Source organism: Urocampus carinirostris, chromosome 3, assembly GCF_059441175.1.
Source record: "Urocampus carinirostris isolate Australia breed hairy pipefish chromosome 3, RoL_Ucar_1.0, whole genome shotgun sequence".
NCBI lineage: Eukaryota > Metazoa > Chordata > Actinopteri > Syngnathiformes > Syngnathidae > Urocampus > Urocampus carinirostris.
Window position 1 is genome coordinate 20245963 of NC_142351.1, and position 15080 is coordinate 20261042.

General features: G+C 40.3%; 2 protein-coding genes and 1 pseudogene across 4 annotated transcripts in view; 2 read left to right on the forward strand and 1 right to left on the reverse strand.

The window, feature by feature from the left end:
- Positions 1-2678, forward strand: part of LOC148369047 (solute carrier family 2, facilitated glucose transporter member 1-like) — a 22784-nt gene extending 20106 nt beyond the window's left edge. Inside the window, exon 10 of the mRNA XM_088330977.1 lies at positions 60-2678. Within this exon, the coding sequence (XP_088187103.1) occupies positions 60-266 (207 nt within the window). The 3' untranslated portion in view covers positions 267-2678. The remainder of the gene's footprint in view (positions 1-59) is intronic.
- mthfr (methylenetetrahydrofolate reductase (NAD(P)H)) lies at positions 1271-14845 on the reverse strand. Of its 3 annotated transcripts, XM_088330975.1 has the most exons (12): positions 14675-14843; positions 12846-13104; positions 11367-11605; positions 11182-11292; positions 10904-11097; positions 10499-10749; positions 7334-7468; positions 7016-7196; positions 3889-4071; positions 3722-3823; positions 1800-1919; positions 1271-1733 (listed from the first exon to the last, which is right to left on the reverse strand). In XM_088330975.1, exons 2-12 carry the CDS (start codon positions 13088-13090, stop codon positions 1515-1517), a joined length of 1980 nt encoding a protein of 659 aa, XP_088187101.1. In that variant the 5' UTR covers positions 13091-13104; positions 14675-14843; the 3' UTR covers positions 1271-1514. The 3 variants fall into 3 exon arrangements, with proteins under 3 accessions (XP_088187101.1, XP_088187099.1, XP_088187100.1); XM_088330973.1 differs by having other exon boundaries at positions 1271-1919; positions 14675-14845; XM_088330974.1 differs by having other exon boundaries at positions 1271-1919; positions 14551-14845.
- On the forward strand, positions 8517-8653 carry LOC148369049 (U2 spliceosomal RNA; annotated as a pseudogene).
- Positions 14846-15080: the final 235 nt, after the last annotated feature.

Here is a 15080-nt window from a genome sequence, read left to right on the forward strand (position 1 = left end):
ATTGCTTTCTCGGTTTTGCGCTGTGCTGAAACTTGAAACATGTTTCCATCTACTTCCAGCAACTCTGTGGACCCTACGTCTTCATTATCTTCACGGTTCTTCTACTGGGCTTTTTCGTGTTCACCTACTTTAAGGTGCCCGAAACCAGGGGAAAAACCTTTGACGAGATTTCTGCAGGCTTTCGACAAACAGCTGGTCGCAGCGCTGAGAAATACTCTGCCTCTGAAGAGTTCAACACACTCAGGGTGGACGATCCTGACCTATGAAAATCGTGCTCAGAATTCCTTTTTTGAGTTCATTTTAAAATAACGATTCATCTGGTTGTAAAGCCTTTGTCCCCTACAAGGAAATTAAGTCAGACTAATGAAAAGTCCTGATTTGGTGCTAAAAATTTCAGAAGTTTCACCGATTACATTGTTTCCTTACAGTCCTGTTAAAACTAATACAGTAAGTTGAAAAGTGGCCCCATACTATATCACTAGCAAAAAGAGAGGAAACACTGTAAATGTAGGAAATGCTATGGTTATTTGATGCTGTAGAGGCATGCTGTTCTTGGTCAGGGATGCAAGGGACCATTGATATCTTGATTAAAAATCCCTTTAACTAGGGTTAAGGCTATCAAGGTTATACCAGCGCGCTAGGTTCATCGCACAGAAATCGCCTCGTTTTCATTTTCTGGGATCATAAATATAAAAAGGGTGTGAGACGAAAAAGAAATGGCAAAGCAAAGGGAAAATGGGATTCATCACAATTGTTTGAATCTAATTTGGTGTTTGATTATGTTGAATCAGATGATGTGATGGGAAATTATAATCTTTACTCTTTTTGACTTCGTATTAAAGCCATTCGTAAAATTCTTTATCTTTTCTTCTGAAAAAATATGTCGTGTTATTGAGTTAAGGTGAATCGGAATTGAAACCATTTCACAATAAGATGCGATTCCCTCTTACACTTAATAATCGGTAATAAGAGTTTGTTTCCTGAAAGGATTATTGTTTCAAGTGTTTAGGCAGTCAAAGAGAAATGACCAAGATAAACTGACTTTTTTCTGCCTGACCCTTTTCCTTTATATTTTTCCAATTATTTTTAGAAAGTGGCTGATTTAGGGTTCATTGTATTTGGATGAAATGAGGGAAACAAAATAAAATGTCGATCAATCAAAAGGTTTTAGCCTGATAGGTCCCTAATGTGTTGGGTTTGGGGGGAAAGGCTTTCACGCAGAAGACACCCACACACGAAAAAAACATTGTTATTAATAAATGAGTGACCATTACTTTGAAAATATTTTAAATTCAAATTCATGTTGATTTCAAATATTCAGTCAAAAAAGTAAACTAAAAAAACTAAACCATAGCTAAAAACAAATGAGTAACATAGATAGTAATGAATAAAATGTTTTTCAATTGGCTAAATTCCTAAAAGTAGACACACAAAAACATTTTCTTTCTAATAGCAGCAGTATAGTAGTTTTGGCGGCTTTTTAGTCCTTCTGTAAAAAACCCACTAGCATCAGACTATGACGACACTTCCTGGGAAGGTAACTGTTGAGAAGCATCCAGTTGTTCAAACATATCGTCGATCACTTGCCACAGGCAGTTATCCAGCGGGAAGTCATTATCCACCAGATTCACCAAGAAGTAATTGTCATGAATATATTTGATGATCATCCGAGAAGGTGACTCGTCTTCGTACAGTTTAGCCCACTGCTCGATCCACAGGGCGAAGGCCTCGTCCTGAGAGCGCGTCAGTTTGTTAAAAGCGACATGACAATTCAATGCTTCCACGGGTAGCTGACCCACCTTCCAGGACATGAAGCTGACCGGGTCCACAACAGTAGGCTGAACGATCTCTCTACCGGGGAAAATGCCCCACGTGACCGCATTGGGTTGCATGTCGGGTGCGTTGGTGAGGTTTCGGCCCTTAGTGCACAATGTGGACGGTTACAGGTGGGGGCAGACAACAGGGTTCGCACACCTTTTGCATAGCCAAATTCAAGCACTTTTTAAGGACTTTCAAAGCCAATGTTTTAATTTCTCCAGTACCATTAAAAAAAGAAATATGGCATTAACCGGGTAATTTTCAGATCCACAAATATATCTGTGATTTACCTATTTATAACAGTGTCTGAAATAATGTCGGGCTTACAACTTACAAAACGTCTTTTCCAGGGTGGCCGACCATTTTTTCAAGATAGGAAAAAAAAAAAAAAATTATATATATATATATTGTTTTTAAACAAATAAAATGTTTTATTCCGATTTCAAAATTTTTGCTCGTTTTGGAAATTTCAGAATTTCGGTTCGTTTGGAAATTTCGGAATTTCGATTCGTTTGCTAATTTGCATACTCCGCAGCCAATCAGAAGCCTGCATCGAATAACTTCGTGCTTCCGGACTTTCCCAAGCGTTATAAGGTTGTGCATTTGCATATCATTTTCCAAAGTAGACGCGCAGAGAACACAAGAAAAATGGATAAATGGTTAGGAACTGTTAAGATTTGTCAATTTAATAGCGCTCTTACTCGTGGTATTGCGGTAAGTTGTTTTCCATTGTGTGACGTCATTACGCACGCACCATTTTTCGTTTTGCTAATTGTTGATCGCCGTGTTGTATTAAATGGAGCTGTGATGTTGTTTTGCTTGCTGTTGAGGAATAAATATGCTTAAAGGCTGAACCACAACGCCCTGCTTATCTTCTCACGCATGAGGAAACTGCACACTCTGAGCTATCCTTAACCAGGAATCAAGCCAAAACCTCAGCCCCAGAAGAAATTTTCAAAAGGAGCTAACAAAATTGATGACGCTACAAAACGTAAAAGTACATCAAAAGCATCGTGGAAAGAGGAGTTCACGTGGCTTGTACCAGACGACGCAACACAAACATTGCATGAATGAAGAAGAGTAAATACAGGTACATATTGATGGCAGATGGAAAACAGCGATGTCATACACTTGCAATGAATGTTATAAGTAGATTTATAATAAACTTAAATTCAAAGTGTTGTTCTGTTATATATTCTGATTGTCAATCCTTAATACTTTGCTTAATACTTTGGGGTTTTTTTTGCGATTAGTCGTCTTATTGTGTTTCAGGTTGTGAAAAATGGGGCAGGCAACTTAATGGCTGGGCAGGCAACTTTTCAGAGTTGTCTGCCTTGGTGTCCTGTAACTTTTTGTCATGAGTTTCAGACACTGTTTATAATCTTGCATGTTCATTTTTTAAGACGTAAGATTTTTGGATCTTGAGTAAATAGCAAATGTATTTTTGAATTTGAACAATAGGTGTGTAAATATTTTTGAGACAAATCTCTACCAATACAGGTAAAATCACAGAAAAATGTAGCTTACATTTTCAGTAGCAGGCAATTTTCCCATTACCCATTGTACCAATAGAAGTCCCTACCTCCATTTTTTGCATGGCCCATTGTAAATGTCTATAATTAATATGTCATTCACTAATACACATAATAGTGACCCGTTTAGGTGTACCATACACCTGTCCTCTTTAGCCCAACACGTAGGGTAATGGGGCTTCAGAGGACAATGTCATACAAACTATTACCAGCTGCCGTTTATCACAAGGGGAGAAATGCAATGGCAAAGATAAGCCACAAGAGAGCGTGGTTGACGTCATTTTCAGGCAGATTAAAATTCTAACATTTTCAAGGATTTCAAGCACCAGTACGAACCCTGAGACAAATTGTAACTTCCCGCTCTGACTTACATGCACATTGACTATGTGGTAGTTGACGCGGGGCTCGTACTTCTTCAACACTTCCAGGAGTGCAGACACATTTTCGCTGGAGGTGAAGAACTCCAGATAAGCCTAGATATAGAAATGATCAAGGCAAGTGAAACACTTTCATAAAAAAATTATTTTGCCTTCCGTACTTTCTGAAAAACGTAGCCTCCAGGGGGACCCCAGCCCGCTATGGGGTCTGTGGAGGGTTTGCCGTTGATGTTGGGCTGAGAGTTGATGGTGAGAACACCCCGCTTGTTCACTTTCTCCAATTCATCCTTCAGTAAATTGGTCTCCTGGGCCAGAGGCTCGTCATTCCATGGTAAGCACATCACCTGACAGAAGAAGATACTTGCTTGGTAGAAGAACGTCTGCTTTGCTCCATTTTCAAAGCGTTTTTACAATATTCAGCAGTGATCATGAATCGTTTTACTCAAAAAGCCAGGAAAGCAAAATGTTTAGATTTTGTTTTCAGTCAGAGCCACATAATTTATTTTAAGACAAATTTTACTGCGTGAAATTTGATAACTTCAAATGATTTCAAATATAAGAAATTATAATGCCTGTTTACCATAATCGAAAATTATTCCGCTTCAAATTTGTCTAACTCCTGCAGTTAAAGAGCTATCCATCCATTCATCCATTTTCCTGCACAGCTCATCTTCAATATGGTCGCGGTGGGAGGTTAATTTAGTCATTTTTGTGGTAAATAATGGTTTCGAAACAAGGTTAGAGCAGGGTTCTTTCCTAAACATGTAAAAAAACAATGAAAGCAAGAACGAATCTGAAGTATTTACCTCTAGCTATGAGACGTGGCTTCTGTTCTAACCTTAGAAATCGAGCGGTCATTGTTCATCCTTCATTCTGTTTTAAAAATGGGAATCTTCAACAACATCTTTGAAATCTACAAACATTCCTCTTAAAAGTCCTCATGCGTATTGTTGATCGTTCGTAATCCACTCTACGCTTGAAAAAATATCTAGGAAATGGGAGAAGGCGGACGTCACACTCGCATGTGTATTCTGATGCGTCTCATTGGCTAAGAGACACGTAAAGTATCCTGATGACATTTCTCTTTATCAGCCTTTAAGATAGAGAAGTGCTTCAGCACTCCTGCAAATAGTGGTAGAAAGACATTGTGTCACGGTTGCCATAGCGCCCAATTGGCCCCACCCGTGTGTCACCAGCTGACAGCTGACAGATTGGCTTTCCTTCTATTTAAGCTCAGTGCTCTCACTCTTCCTTTGTCAGTCCGTCAACGAACCTCTGCCCCGCAAGACATGGGTTTTGACTCGGTCCTGCTTCCTGTTGGTATTTACTGTCCGGCATTGTTCCCATTCATTTTGTCCTGTTTAATATCGCTTTCCAGTTTCATTCCTGTCTGTCCCGTCCTGTTCGGTATCAACCCCATCTGTCAGATATCTGCTCGGGCAATTGGTATCGATCTCGTCGGCCTCTGGCTTCATGTCATTCCACGCTAGACTGCTGCTTAACGTGCATGACTGCTCCATTTCCCGTAAAATAAAAGCTTGTGTGAGAAACGTTAGACGATGGGGTCCTGATCCTGTTATAGTACTTGACACATTGTTGCCTAACTTAATTGAGTGAATTTGATCTCCATGCTAGAAATACTCGTGAAAAGAGCCACAACTGGCTCGCGAGCCATATGCTCCAAACATCTAAGATAAAGTGCATCCGCCAGGCCATCCATTCTCTGCACTGCTTATCCTCAAAAGGAGTGTTATAAAGCTTTTGTGGTGTATTTACATGCAGGGAGTAGTCGGCTTGAGATTAAATTTTGTGTTTTTAACCCCTAAAAGTAAAAAGTGGTTGGGAATTACCTGATTAGAAAAGGCTACATCATTACGCAAGACTTGTCGTTTCTAAATTTCATTTTTTGCATCAAACAAAATCTGATTTTATACTTCAATACTACAATCAATGAAGAATAGTAGTGTTTCCTCCTTGCTGTGTTTACTGGTTGTCCTGCCCGAAGCCACACATACTGTACAAGTCTATGAATTACATGGATTCAAAATGAATCATGCCCACGAAGAATCAGACTAATCGAATAAGTACAAGTATTCCAAATAAGAAAAAAGAAAGTCAACCTTATTATAAGATTATTAGTCTTTCAGTAGCCCTTTGCGTAGGCGTACAAAATCCAAATATCGGTCATGTTCTGCTCTCAATCTGCGTAATTCCATGCAGTTTAAATACAGTTTGAATTTTATTGCCGACATGCGAGCGCCTTGAAGTGGATTACATAAATTGAGCTTATGGTAGACACTTTAAGGTGGCGGTCTTCATTTTTTGTAAAACACAGGTGTCAAACAGGCGGCCCGCGGGCCAGATCAGGCCCGCTAAGGGATTGAATCCGGCCCGCGAGACAACACTCAGAGAAGCGCAAGAGAAAAACAAGCTGCAGGTTGAAATATGTCAACTTAATGTTGCCAAAGCCAGGTGCCTCTCACAAAGACATTGTACTTTTATTTATTTCTCTCTCTGTCTCTCTCTCTCTCTCTCTCTCTTCCACCCTTTTTCTCCCACTCTCTGTCTCTTTCACTCTCTGTGTCTCTTTTTCTCTTCCTTTGTTGCTCTTTGTCTCTTTCTCTCTCTCTCTGTCTTTTTGACTTCTTTTGCCCTAACTTCCTTTTTTCCTTTTCTCTTCTTCTGTCTTTCTTTTTTCTCTCCTTCTGTCTTTCTCTTTTCTCTCCTTCTGTCTTTCTATTTCTCTTTGGATTTCTTTCTTCCTCTCTCTCTCTCTCTCTCTCTCTCTCTCTCTCTCTCTCACACCCCTTTCTCCCACTCTCTGTCTCTTTCACTCTCTGTCTCTCTTTTTTTCTTCCTTTGTTGCTCTTTGTCTCTCTCTCTTTGTGTCATTTTAACTTCTTTTGCTCTAACTTCCCTTTTTCCTTTTCTCTCTTTTCTCTTTCTCTCTTCCTACCCTTTGCGCTTTTTCTCTTTTCTCTCCTTCTGTCTTTCTATTTCTCTTTGGATTTCTTTCTTCCTCTCCCTTTCTTTACCCCTCTCTCACGACTTCTCTTTTTATCTCTTTTGTTTCTCACGCTCTCCCCCTCTCTTTTTCTTTCTTTGTCCTGCCCTCTCTCCTTTTCCCTCCCTCCTTCTCTTATTTCTTTATCTCTCTTTTTCTTTCTCTGCTAGTCCGGCCCCCGGCAGAATGTTTGTTCTATCGTGTGGCCCCCGACTTAAAATGAGTTTGACACCCCTGTTGTAAAACATCCAAACATATTTACAGAGGTTTTGTCATGGATTTACCTTGTGCCCATTGCGATTTGGCTCAGCTGTGATGTAGCAGGTGAAGACCTCGTAGACACTCGCCTCATTCTTCAGCTCCTCCCCCCACATTTCCAGCAGAGCATTTTTGGATGACTTGCTCTTCAAGTAGAACAAGTAGTAATCGTTTAACTCACCAAATGCTGGAGATGCGGAGTTACCCCTGGTAGGAAAATCAAACAACAGAAGGATCTTGCATTTATATCTCTAGGTAGACTTCATTTCTTTCAGACGAAAATTGATATTACACCAAACTATTTTAATCTCCTTCCTCATTTAAATAAAAATCAAACATCTTACCATCTACCATTTGGGAACTCATCCCAGTCTTGAGTTCTGTAGATGTAGCTCTTGGGCCTGGATGCCCAGAAGATAGGACGCACGTCCTCTACCTTCCGCTTGGGATGTGCACTTACCGCCCAGGGAAGAGGCCGTCTGACAGAGAAAACAATAACTTCAATCGACAACTGGGCAGTCATTGTAGTTCTCATTAAGGATGTTTTGACACGCGTTAACAAAATAAGACACCAATAAAACATAAATCTCTCCTTTCTCATCTACGAGCTAGACTAGAGAACTTTTGTGCCTTATATATTACATATAGTTTCGTTTTCAAGATTTTCCTTTAAAATCGTTGGTTGTTCGGATCAGCAATTTAAGTAAGATATATAGAAAATAAACCAGTGATAAAAGTGAGATCAAATTTATAGGCCATAATTACTTTAACTAAATTAGGCAGGTGCATACTTTTGGGCAACCCAACAGAAAAATGACATCTTTATTTAGTTGATCCTCTTTTTACAGACATAACAGCCCCTTAACCAGTCATTCTTAACCTTTTTTTGACGACGCCACAACTTACCGTATTTTCCGCACTATAGGGCGCACCGGGTTATAGGGCGCACCCCCAGAAAATAGTTTTTGGTCCTATATCTTCCATAGATAAGGCGCACCGGATTATAAGGCGCTACAATGGAAACGTCGACAAAACAGTCAGATGATTCAGTCCAACTGATTACCCCCTTAACATTCCCAAAGCTTGCAAAGAAGCAAATACGTGTCGTAGACACGTGCGGATGCGGTGTCCGTACGATGTCACTTAAATGCGTCATTTCAAATATCATTCGGAAGGTTAAAGTCTTGGAATTCAAGAAATGCCAACCATTCCTTGTTTCTATTTTCTTTTTCGCTCGCAACTTTACTGTGCATATGACAATACACACTTGGAATTGAGTTGAATTCACTCAACTCATCACAGCAACATCAAGATCGTTCTAAAACAAGATACCGGGAAAATATAAAGCCGCATAGCTCACCTAAGTTCTCACGTTCAATAATGATACGCAATCATGGTCTTCTTACAACCGTGAGTGTAGTAAATCCAGGAGAGTAAAATATTTACAAATACAGACTAATGAAACATGTTTCTTTATGGCGTGGTTTAGCAAGCTTGCTATTGATTGTTACCTTATGCTCAGTCAAAATCGCTTGGCCTTTTGTGTACTTTCTATGAAGTCACTATTTTTGATTTTTGCATTTCGGAGATGGAATATGAGCTTGCTCTGTCCACTCCACGCATCGGCCCGGTATTGCAGTACCTCCGGGAACGGTGCAATCGCAATGATCGCAGCAAGGCTTTAGGGCTAGGACCTTAGCTTGGCCTTTTGGCTGAGAGTAAGTGTCCCGGCTCCTAGGCTTTGTAGCGCATTATGAACTGACCGATAACGGATAATGCATAATGAATAACGAAGATAGATCAATAACCCTTAAGAGAAGAACATCCTGTAGCCGAGTCGTCCATAGCAAAGAGATTTGAACGTGTGAGCACCCCTCAGACAGAAGAGCTCCCCGAAGTTTTTATGGAAGGGGACTCTCCTTCCAAACAATAATTTTTCTTGCTCCTCCATCCCTCTCCACCGTCCACCTGCGCCTTCTGCTGACCACCACAAAGGTAAAAAAATCCTATTCATAATTCGTTTCTTTATCCTTTTTTTATTTTTACAACGTTCATGTTAGCGTATTTTTTGTACGGAAGATTACAATAACGCGAACGTACGATTAGCCTGGGTTACATTTATGTTTATGTTATTTGTGTCTTAAAGGTAAACAAAGGTAAACATTCAGGGTGTTGGAACGGATTAAAACGCTTTACATTATTTGTAATGGGAAAAATGATTTCGGTGTTCGAACAAATCGCTTTTCAAACAGGGTTTTGGAACGGATTTTGGTCGAGAACCGAGGTTCCACTGTAGCACAAACCAATAAACGCGATTCAAAGTTTGTAAGCATCACACCACCGTGTGGGCTTATTGAGTGTCATGGTGGACTCTGTAAACATAGTCCCAGAGTCAACAAACGAGAAGGAAACGAAGCTTGCACCGAAGAAGGGGAGTACATCACTTGTTTGGACCTATTTTGGTTTTGACCAAGCGGACGTGGAACAGAAGAAAACGCCCGTTGCAGAATTTATTTTGGCGTAGTCGCTAGGTTCAGAGGAAACGCAAGTCATTTGTACCAGCACCTTAAAAATTATCACAGCATGTAAAAAGGATTACAAGGGGGTGTGGCGGTTGCTAGGAATACACAGCGGAGTCCAAGGGGGCGCCAGCCTGCAAAAGTTTGGGAACCATTGAACTAAACTATGTTGCTGTAATCATTTATTCAACAAAATGTGGGCTTTCAGAGTTACATTGTTTTTTTCCTACAAATGCATGGTCACACCAGTGCAACCTCGTCTTGTCTTTCTTTCTTTCTTTCTTTCTTTCTTAAATCTAGTTGCACGACACGCATCATTGAGAAATTAGGTCACTAGTGTGCCCAAAAGGGTCAGACTTCAGAGTTCTGAATTGTTTCCACATTCCTGCACTTTGGGGCCGTGTATTAAGTGTTGCAACCTGACATAGTGGTTGTGGGTGAATGGCCCACTTTTCTTTGAAAAACTCTTTCAAATCTGCCACATTGGAGGGTTTTCTATCGTGAACTGCCTATTTAAGGTTACACCGCTACATCTCAATGGAATTTAAATCCGGACTCTAACTTGGCTTCTCCAGGACTTTCATATTTTGTTTTGTTTTTTAACCATTCAGTAGTACACTTGCAAATGTGAATTCAGGACGTGGGAGCCTGGCAGGGCACTTACTTTTTCACATAGGGTCAGATATTTTTTGTGCCTTAGTAAATGGGATCAACATTTCAAAACGGCATTTTGTATTTCATTGACTTGTCTCTATGTGATATTAAAATTGTATTGATGATCTGAAACCTTAGTTATAAATATGCAAAAACACAGAATTCAGGAAGGGGAAAAATACCTTTTTTTAAGGGACTGTAGATTTTGATTGATTTTAAGGGAACTTTTGCTGATCATCAAGTTGGACTAACACAGTTTTAAGCCTCTTTTTTAAAATCTGGAAGTTAAGAACAGATCAGCATGCATTGCATATTTGTATGTATGTTTACACTCACCTTGGGTCTTCTATCCACAGGCCAAGCTGCCGGAGGACTTCCATGGTGGCAACCTCTCGATTAAGAGTGTAGAAATGCAGACCGGGCACCTTGCCGCTTTGCAGCAAAACTTTGCACATCTCCACCGCCAGTTGGATTCCGTAGTTACGAATGGCTGCGTCATTGTCCTTGATAGGCTCGATGACTTTCATGATCTCCTCTGGCACCTCCAGTTTGGATAGCTTGACAAGCTGACGCAGAGACTGGTAGCCCTGCAGACAAAAAAAAAAAAAAACCTCCCAAAGTCGTTTTTGTGCCAGCTTACCTTAATTGTGACAGTGTTAGCCATTTTGTTATTTTACACTAATTGACACTTCCTAAATAGAAAATCTGACAATGAATGATCAATCTCACTATTTTAAATACCTGAATGGGGAAGATCCCAGGAAGGATTGGACAGGTGATGCCGACCGCCCGACAGTCATCAAGGAATTTGAGGTAGGTTTCAGCCCTAAAGAAGAGCTGCGTGATCACAAAATTGGCTCCGGCATCCACCTTCTCTTTTAGGTGCTGCAGATCTTCTCCATAGCTATCTGCCTCAGGATGGCCGGTGGGATAACCTGCAGCACAAACAAAATGTCATCTCCCAGCAGATGAAATAAAGCAAAACGATGAATAAGTCTTGATAGAATCTGCTTTTCTACCTGCTACACATATGTCAAAGTAGTCGTCAAACTCTGATCGGATGTGTTTAACGAGGTCAATAGCAAAGTTAAAGCAATTTTCCTCTTCTTCCCAGTCTGCACCCACTGGGTCTGTGAATATATAAACAACAGTGGTGGTATGGGAAAGATATTCCCATACTGCCTCATGAGAAAAACTCTCCTACCTCCTCTTAGCGCCATGATGTTTTTCAGACCCAGGTGCTTGGCTTTGGCCAGGTATCCAGTGATGTTGTTTTTGGTCTGGTTACAGCATGTAAGGTGTAGGATGCTCTCCAGGCCGCAATAGTTGACCGCCGTGCTGGCAATCATCATGGATGACGTTTCCTTGTCCGAGCCTGGATCTCCAGCCGGATGCCATGTGATGTCAATGAAGAGTGGCCCACCAGAGCCCATACGGTCGAACCTGAAGAACAAATAGCATGCTTGATGCAGATACTCAACTCAACATCGAAACACCCCAGAGGTCGTACAAAACACAGAATGAATTAAACGTGTTATTTTAAAGCTGAGATATTGATGGTTGCATTACAATTGTGAAAGCAAACTGGCTTTTCTTGTTTATTGGAATTCTTTGGGCTATAAGAAGGCCATTAATTAACACCACTTACTTTTAAGAACCATTTCACCTTAAGGTCTTCAATGGTGTGATTTTTTTTGTCAGATTATTTTCCTCCAACTTCAGCTCTGTAAACATATGCATAAATAACTGCTTAAACAGTACCTTGAGGTTCTATTGTGGTTTACAGAAAACCCCTAGTCACTTACTATGTTGGATTTGATCTTTTACACAAGTGTTCCACTCAAAACTCTGCACTAAAAACTTGTGTTAGCTTTTCAACAATAATTTGGTAATCTACTACATGGTGAAATTGAGAGTTCGAATTTAACTTTTAAATGTGAAATGTTTCAAGTGGCACGGAGGGGGAGTAGTTAGCGCATCCGCGGCAGAGTTCTGAGGTCATGGGTTCAAATCCAGCTACCAACCTTCCTGTGCAGAGTTTGCATATTCTCCCCGTCTCCCCAGGAGGTTTTTCAGGCATTCCCCACCAGCAGGAAGGCCTAGGGATGATCCACGACATAATGGAGGGACTACCTCTCTAGGCTAGCCTAGGAACTCCTCAGGATCCTGTCAGTGGAGCAGGATGAAATGTCTGGCGATAGGGAGGTCTGAGTTTCCCTGTTGAGGCTGCTACCACCGCGACCCGACCCCGGATAAGCAGAAGAAAAAGGATGGACGGATGGGTTTTATGTTTGGGCTAAATCGCCCAGCTCGAAGAAAGTGCCTAATGATTCATTTTGAACAAAATCTGTGACTAAGTAGTAGTTTCGCCTTACTATTCCATCTTATTTATTTCTACATTTTTTGAGAGAGGCAATCAAAATGTGAGAAACTGGAACAACCTCCACTGTACATATCTTTTATCTTTTTGAAAGTACCACTTTCAAATGAAAGTTACTATTATTTTATGTTTTAGTTTGACTTTTAAAAGACTAATATTATTATTGTGCTATTAGTTTATTATTATGACTGCTAAGAATGTTAAAATGTTGTGTACTTGACTTCAGCGGAGCAGTCAATTGATATAAAAACTCCCTCAGTTCTGCAGTGATTAGAGAATAGAGAACAAATTGAAAACACATACCTGGAGATGAGATTGACTGCGCCCGTGGCTGTCCGAGGGGGGAAGAATTCAAGGGAGAACCAGTTGTCCCCGGACTCAATCCTCTTCCTCATTTTGTCCCGCAGCCTATCCGATCGGTCGGCATCCAGCACCGGTGTAGAACATCGAGAGCTTTCTTTGGAACTCTCCCCGCTTGTGCCCGCCCCACTGGAGTCACTTTTACATGACTGCCAGCTGCCATCTGACCGCTGACCCTGGTTCACCATGATGGAATATTTCTCTAAAGAAACACAAAGATGAATATGTTGCAGCCATATTACGTGCCAAAGTTGCATTTGCAGATTTTGCAATTAATTTTTGAGGTATCATATTATTTGTGTAGTCATTTCTAACATTTTATTAGCTTGTATAGTTTACACTTATTGCACTTAACGACTTTAATTCCTGACATTGTTCTATTTGTTATTTCGTTACATTGCTGCTTTGTCTATTTGACTCTCAAGTCAAGTCATTTTTACTTGCCCTCAATCACAAAGAGTCTCGAAGGGCTGCAAAGACCACCGACTATTGCAAACTACAGACTATTATTATTACATCTGATCTAAAACCTACATGAGGGCACTCTAGTTATTATATTTTTGACGTGAAAATGTATTATTCCTACCACAATTTGTAAGTAATTACCTTTACTTTCCTGGTTTTTGTTATGAAACAGTTGTACTGGAAATATTATTTGTACTGCTAAAGTCTGAACTATAATTATTTACTAAAAACAATCTCTGTGCTGCGTTTACCATAAATATAAACCAACTAAATGATCATGTGGAACTGTTTGAATCCAGGCTTAAAACACACTTCTATTCCATAGCATATGATTGACCTATATTTTATGTTGACAATATCTATGTATTATTTATTATGGCAACATCCATTGCAGCCTGGTCACCCTGGAAGAGGGATTACCTCATGTGCGGTCCCTTCTCAAGGTTTCTTCATTTTCCTCATATTAGGTTTTTGAGTTTTTCCTTGTCCATGTGTAGGTTTTAGATCAGGGGATGGTAGAATAATAGTCTATGGTTGGCAATTACCAGTGCATCACTTTGAGACTCTTTGTGATTAAGGGCTATACAAATAAACATGAATTGATTAGACATGCCATTTCCAAGCAAAAAGTATTGGTATCAGAACAGAAGCCTATGTATTATACTACTATTTTCACGCCCACCCCTAATGATGGGTCAACAAAGAGCCCCCCCCCCTTATGTTTTTCTTGTTGTTTGAAGTTATTTCTGGACGTTGCAATTTTAAGGTTTTCTTAAGGAGAAAGAAAAGTAAAATTGCTCATAAAGCCTATCTCCAACTTTTTTGTTTGATGCCTTTACTCTCTCTCTTGCACAGGGATATGTGACTCTACTCATAAAAAATAAATGCACCCTTACCACATCTGTACTACAATAAAAACCAAAAAGTTTCTAACATGTTTTGCATATAAATATATGTCATATTCTCTCTCGTGCTCGCTGACTCATTCAGTAACTATTTTAGTCCGAAAAGTGAGAACACTTTCCAACTATTAACTCCGCCCACCAACATACATAGCTTCTTTGTAACGGAGCGTAATAATAACAAATTCGAATTCACTCTAAATTCAAAATCTCCGAGAAGCCCATTCCCACAAAATGCTCGCCCGAGGTCATTAAAACATGCACAGTAATCGTAGTCGTACCGGGAGAAGTATATGAATGAAAGAGTTAGCACAGCTAGCAACGTGACACCTTACAAGCTGCAAACTACGTTCGTATGCACACACAAACACAAGCTAACTAAGCGTATAGCTAAATGTAACATACGATGATAACAAACGCGAGTTCAAAGTAGTTGCTTCTTTCACTTTCTTTCTGAGTCGTCACGCTTTGTGTTGCCGGGAGATTCCCACGATGTGAGTGGGAGGGCAACCGAGGCGACAGCGTGGAGGACATGGGAGGAGGCATAGAATCCCAATCCATGACAAAAGACGACCACCGGGTGGCGCTGTGGGATTGTTGACGTGTTGCCGCATTAAGGTTCTCCTGATAAAGTCGGATATAAAAGTGGCGTCTCACGTTTTGTGTATGAAACACAACACAATGTCTTTTGTCACTCGACAGATGACATTTTATTACAAACTTATTTGAAAAGCTTCGAATAGCATGGATAAATACTATGTTTTGAGTGTGGGAAAACTGGAATTCAGTTCATTTTATCATACGTTATGAT

Coding starts and splice junctions, on each gene's coding strand:
- mthfr (XM_088330973.1), bottom strand. CDS start 13,090: ATGGTGAACCAGGGTCAGCGGTCAGATGGCAGCTGGCAGTCATGTAAA. Junction 7,197..7,333: donor GAGTTCCCAAATGGTAGATG/GTAAGATGTTTG, acceptor TTTTCCTACCAG/GGGTAACTCCGCATCTCCAG. Junction 1,920..3,721: donor ACCACATAGTCAATGTGCAT/GTAAGTCAGAGC, acceptor TTGTGCACTAAG/GGCCGAAACCTCACCAACGC.